The 6,002-nt window shown below is 42.6% G+C and overlaps 1 protein-coding gene across 1 annotated transcript; it reads left to right on the top strand.

Moving 5' to 3' along the window:
• Positions 1–254: 254 nt before the first annotated feature.
• LOC117482093 (homeobox protein Nkx-2.3-like) lies at positions 255–3,979 on the top strand. The gene is made up of 2 exons (XM_034130094.1): positions 255–891; positions 2,691–3,979. Exons 1-2 carry the CDS (start codon positions 477–479, stop codon positions 3,326–3,328), a joined length of 1,053 nt encoding a protein of 350 aa, XP_033985985.1. The 5' UTR covers positions 255–476; the 3' UTR covers positions 3,329–3,979.
• The last annotated feature ends 2,023 nt before the right edge of the window (positions 3,980–6,002 follow it).

Genomic DNA, 6,002 nt, shown 5'->3' with positions numbered 1-6,002 from the left:
AATGCGTGCGTAAAAGGCTGTTAGGACGAATCCAGCGATGGATAAAGAGAAGAGAGGGGAGAGGAGTGGGGGTCAGTAGCTACAATTATCTGCCCACCATATTTATATAAGACCGAAAACAAAACCAGTACGTGAACACACGTGACGTACACGCCCCATCTTCCCTCTCTCTCCCCCTCGATTTCCCAAATCGCTTCCAGCCTGCACGCACTTTCCATTTCACACTCACCCCTCCCCCTGACACCAGAGGAGGCAGAGGCGCTCCTTCGCCCCGGTCCAAACTCCACTCACAAAGCCCGACATTACATCTGTCAGACAGGAGACCTGCATGGACAAAACCGGGACTAATACCCATGTTTTCGTGCGTTTCACTGCGATGAGGGATTCCAGAGGCTTAACGCACCTCCAATTACGCGAGAAGGAGCTATTAGGCTCAATTATTTGTTAGAGAAAGAGTGCAGGGAAAGGAGGAGTGCATGTTACTCCGTGGGCTTCATTTCCTCGGAGCTGCAGAGCAGGAGCTGGATGACATGATGCTGCAGAGTCCGCTCACCTCCACGCCGTTTTCCGTCAAGGATATCCTGAAAATGGAGCAGCAGCAGCAGCAGCAGGCCGGGTCTCTGGAGCTCCAGCACCGGGTCCAACCCCAGCAGTTACCCGGTTCTCCTCCCCAGCAGCAGCACTTCCAAACCCCACCGTCCTGCATGCTCGCTGCGGCCCGGGAAAGTCCTTCATTTTCGGACGGAGAGGACAACCTGGCGTACCTGAGCGCGCTGGCGGTGCGCGGAGAGGAGGACCGCGGGGACACCAGCCTCTCCCCGGACATGTACGGGCACCCCGGCCTGCAGGGAGCCAAGCTGGAGGCCAACGAGCTGGAGGAGCAGGAGAGCAGTGAGTTCAAACCGCTACTGTGCAGACAAAAGGCAACAAAGGAACCGTGCAATAAGAATCATTACATCATTATCAGGGTTTTACAGAGAAAATATAAAAAACCGTAAATTATAAATGTGTGCTGCTGATTTGAATGTAACAGTTTTGGTGGCGAGACAATCATTTGCATGTTTAGCAACAATAGCAGCTTAACCTGTAACCTTAACCAAAGTGAAATCATGGCTAATTAGACACGTTACCTATTTTACGCACGATGTAGTTCTTATATGTAAATTATAATTAAAAAAAATCTAATAATTTGTATTAACACGTAAAAGGTCATTCCTAGTTTAAAATGTCAAGCAAAAACTGGAAAGAAAAATACATTGTGTGTAATTTTCTAAACAATCATGCAGCTATTTTTTGGCCAATTATTCCAGTATTTAAATTATGATATGATCACTTGTGTGACCTTAAAAATTAGCCCCACTATAACTCAATCTATAGGCTGCACACATGCCAAATCCCTTAAAAAAAAAGTGAAAACACATTCTGTTTTAGAGATATTTTCTAACTTATGTAGAAAAGTATTTGTCCTAAAATGCCTACTCACCAAACATTATCATTATTATATTACAGAGTTATCCACATGCTGGAGGTCCCTAACTCCAGGCCTGAAGGATCCAGTCTGTCAAACAGTCTGCAGGGCTTCGTTACGCCAGTCTGTTATGATGTGTGGACCATAAACCGACAATTAGTTTAAAGAGGCTGTAAAAGAAAAGACACGGAGAAGTAGCTCTGATAAACACACCTCCAACACATGGGACAATTACTCATTAGATATAAACAGTTAAAATACTACTACACTACTTTGTGTACATAATATCTGTCTGCAATTACAATTGGCCAACTGTATTTTAAACCAATCCGATTTATTTTTGTACTTGCTGCACGGTGTATCCTTTAAAGATCAGTCTAACCAGGTGTGAAATTGTCTAATTTATATAATTGTTTCAGGCAAAAATGCTGATGAAATAATTGCAAACTAGATCTTCCCTTAAAAAGTAAAGAGTAATACTTGTATTTGTTGCACAGTATTCTTTATCTCCCTGTTTTATATTTTATGTGTACTTTAAAATATGTGATTTTTTTGTGCATGCACTTTGGCTTAAAACACGTGTTTTGTAATGTTATGGTCGTTTTTAATTGAAGCGATCTCATGTTTGATCCACTTATTAAAGTGTTTAGTGCTGCAGTTTCTGTTCAAAGTCTATAAGTGCACGGGTTGGGGCATGATTCCTGAGCTTTTTTGTGCATGTACTCTAGCTTAAAGTTTTTACATTTGCAGAAGTCAATTTCAATTCAGCAAAGGAGATGTTTCTGTTTGAGTTTTAGTCCCGGCAGTGGATATTACTGGATTTATTTTGAACTATGTAATGACGTTTTTAGTGCTGTGTAGCTTCAGTTCAAACACTGCTAAAGTGGGTGCGGACTAATATAATTGGCATATTATTATTTATTTTTCATAATGGTTTCTAAGCTTTTTTGTGTACGCATTCTTGCTTAAAACATATCTGTCATATAGGTATTTTAATAAAGCTAAGGAGAAGTGTCCTGTTTAAGTTTTGTGGTGGATATTTCTTGGATTTAATGTGCACTATTTAATACAGTTTCTACTGCTAAGACTTCTGCTCAAAAACTACTAAAGGTGTATTAGCTGTACACTGATAACGTTGGAATTACATTGTTTTTTACTTCTGAAAAAACATGTTATGATTTGAGATATTAACACTTCTTCCGTGTCCTCCCTCCCTCCCCAGAGAGCTGCGGTCTGGTGTCCCGGCAGGAGGCCTCGGAGGGTGGGCAGGCTGACTGTGATCGACCCGCGCAGAAGCAGCGGAGCCGGCGGAGGCCCCGCGTGCTCTTCTCCCAGGCGCAGGTCTTCGAGCTCGAGCGTCGCTTCAAGCTGCAGCGATACCTGTCAGCCCCGGAGCGAGAGCACCTGGCGTCCAGCCTCAAACTCACCTCCAACCAGGTGAAGATCTGGTTCCAGAACCGCCGATACAAGTGCAAGAGGCAGCGGCAGGACAAGTCTCTGGAGGCGGCGGGGCAGCACCACCCTCCGCCGCCGAGACGCGTCGCTGTGCCGGTGTTAGTCCGGGATGGGAAGCCTTGTTTGGGGGGAGGGCAGACGTACTCCGGTGCTCCGTATGGATCCAACCCGTATACCTATAACGGATACCCGGCGTATACTTACAATAACCCCGCTTATAACAGCAACTACAGCTGCACATACACCAGCATCCCCTCCCTGCCCCCCTCCAGCACCTCCAGCGCCTTCATGAACATGAACTTGGGAAATGTGAGCAGCCTCGGAGGATCAACACAGGCCCAAACTCACCAAGGGACATCGGTCACATCCTGCCAGGGCTCCCTGCAGGGGATCCGGGCCTGGTAGCCTCACCAGAACTGTGTATTTCTTTTTATAAATGGAGCTCTTTTATTTTGGTCAACACAGGCTTTTAGAAGTGTGTTAATTTGGTCAAAACTCCTCCGAAATTAGTATTTTATATTTTATATATCAAGGATGGGAGTTTGGATTCCTGGTAGCCTTACCAGACCAGTACCGTTTCTTTTTTTGGAGCTCTTGCAATTTGGTTTTACCCACAAGCTTTTAGAATTGTGTTAACTTGGTCCAAACTTGGTCAGAAAATAGTATTTTATATATAAAGGATGTGAGTTTGGATTCTTGTGTCAGATGACTTGACATTCACTCGTATTTCCGGTATACTTCGAGTCTATTATAGCTGGAATAAGTGTGCGTAAAGGCGTCAGAGTGGCACATAAACTGACAAATCTTGGGTTAAAGTTCTTTTTTCAATTATTATTAGTGCTCTATTTTGGCACTTGGACTGAAGCACAGGGGGGACATTACGCACAAGATTTGCGCATTTCTCCTTATTTGAACAAAAAAGATGGTTCATATTTTTCATTTATGTTTTTAAAATGGTATATTTTTAGTCTATGGAGAGATGAAATTGCTTGTTGTGTGGTTGTTTTTGGTTTAAAAGATAACTGTTTCATTCTATTTCACATCTATTCAAATAAATCCGAGACATGAGAACAAGGTGCGTTTGATTTTGTAAGAAAATATTTGATCCTCTTATTAGATTTCAAACGTCATGTGCTGAGCTGAAACTGTATTTTCTACCTAAATCATTTAAGAAAGAATAATAATTCTCTATATATTATTGCTCCAATTTGGGGTCACAGGGGTGAATCAAATGCTCAAATGTGTCTCGTAAACATATAGGGCAGATCTGCTGCAGGAGAACCGGCTAAAGGGACTCTTTGTCCCGGTGCCAGGCGAAGTGAAAGGAGGAAGTATAATTCTCCATTTGGGGTCCTTTAAAGGACGCGATTAGGCACCTAAAATAGCCCAAAAACCGAGCTGCAGCCACGCAAAGGAGTGGGAATAATGGCTCTTATTGGATTGTGGGACAAAAGGTGTGTGGTAGGCAGAGCCGGGCACTCAGCAAAGACAAAAGCGCGCAGGGGCCGTGAGATTGACGTCCTAATATTCCCATTTGAGGGATTGGCAGCGGGTTATTCTGCTCGGAGAATTGGGGACATGGAGGAAAAATGTGGTCACTTTTGTTCCCCTTCAGGAGGCTTTTTTTGTTCGCGGAGAAAGGCTCTCCAAAGGTCCCCAGCCGGGCTGGAGGTGATGGCAGCGGGGAGGCGTTTGTGTGAAAGAAGGGGGTATTATTGCTACAAGTTTCACCATTTATCCCGAAGTGGAGAATTGTAAAGGGGAGGAGGGGGAGTGAGGTTCATGTCCCGGCTATTATTTCAGTTTGAGGGTGTTATTTCAGCTCAGATAGAGGCTATTCTCACAGGTAACAGACTAAATCCTGACGGGACAAAGACTAGGGCTCTTATAATAAAAACTAAAAAAATCTTAGATGTAAGAGTAGACTAAAGTAGATGTAAGAAATGACAGAAAAACAGGAACATTTTACAGTTTTTTTCACAGAATCCATGAGTCTAAAGTGAGTATTAATAAAAAATAAAATAGAGTCTTGACAGGGATGTTTTAAGAATCTGCTTTTTTGGTTGCAAATGATCCAAAAGGACCAACAATTGGATTACATTGACCTGTTTTTATCGACATTTGAATGTTAACGTGGGAGTCATTCAAAAAGTAAATTTGATCAACCGTATTTGATTCCATCTCTCAAAATGGAAGACTTTGCAACTTCTTTCCGGTTTTCTGTGTAAATTGGACTTTTAGTCTGATGACAAATAACTCACTTTGGCTTGCAGTAAAATGGTCTGATTCTCAATTAGAATAATAACACTGTAAAGAAATACTTTAAAACGATAAAAGTTATACAGTCAAACGACAGAGTTGTAATATTTTGCTAACATTATTCTTACTGTTACAGCTGCTCAGGGTTGAGCTCCTATAAATAACTCTACATTTAGCTGCTCTTGTCTGTTATTTTATTGGTCAATTGGACTTTAAGTCTGACAAAGAACTCTTTTGGCTTGCAGTAAGTGTTTTTTTAAATGGGAGACTTCCAGGACGTTACAAAGCGCCTTTGTTTAAAACCATGCAGCCTAATTAGTGGCGTTAATTAGTCATTACGGACAAATAAGAGCTAAACAAAATTACACGCAAGGAAGGGGGTCAATTTCAGACCAAATTTGTTTCCTCGGACATAAACCTGCCAACTTATTTGCTGCAATAATTCCCACAAACAAAGATTATGGTGGAAATGGTGTGTAAATTACGCAGAGGAAGCGTCAATTGCTGTTTTTCTCTGCGCGTAATTGTTCCTCCGGCCTGAGAACGGTCGCTTCCCCAAAAGCCTTTCTGTTATAATTACAGCCACTCAGTGCTAATGTGGGACAGACGCTCCGCCTGAGAGGAACAGCGGGAGGCGCAGAGCTCATTTATTCTGGTCCTTATGGAGCTGTGGAGCAGCTGTGGTGACTGACAGGAGCTCAGGGAGGTGGAAAGTAACGGAGTACAATAACTGAAGTACATGTACTTTACAAGTAGTACTACACTTAAGTACACATTTGAGGAACTTTTACTTTATTTAAGTATTTTCTTTTGAACAATA

Source organism: Trematomus bernacchii, unplaced genomic scaffold (assembly GCF_902827165.1).
Source record: "Trematomus bernacchii unplaced genomic scaffold, fTreBer1.1, whole genome shotgun sequence".
Classification (NCBI taxonomy): Eukaryota; Metazoa; Chordata; class Actinopteri; order Perciformes; family Nototheniidae; genus Trematomus; species Trematomus bernacchii.
This window is presented reverse-complemented; position numbering and strand designations above follow the sequence as displayed.

What these genes read in the sequence shown, in the direction of transcription:
- LOC117482093 (XM_034130094.1), top strand. Translation starts at nt 477, where the DNA reads ATGTTACTCCGTGGGCTTCATTTCCTCGGAGCTGCAGAGCAGGAGCTG. An exon ending in GCTGGAGGAGCAGGAGAGCA is followed by an intron (nt 892 to 2,690) that starts GTGAGTTCAAAC and finishes CTCCCTCCCCAG; the next exon opens with AGAGCTGCGGTCTGGTGTCC.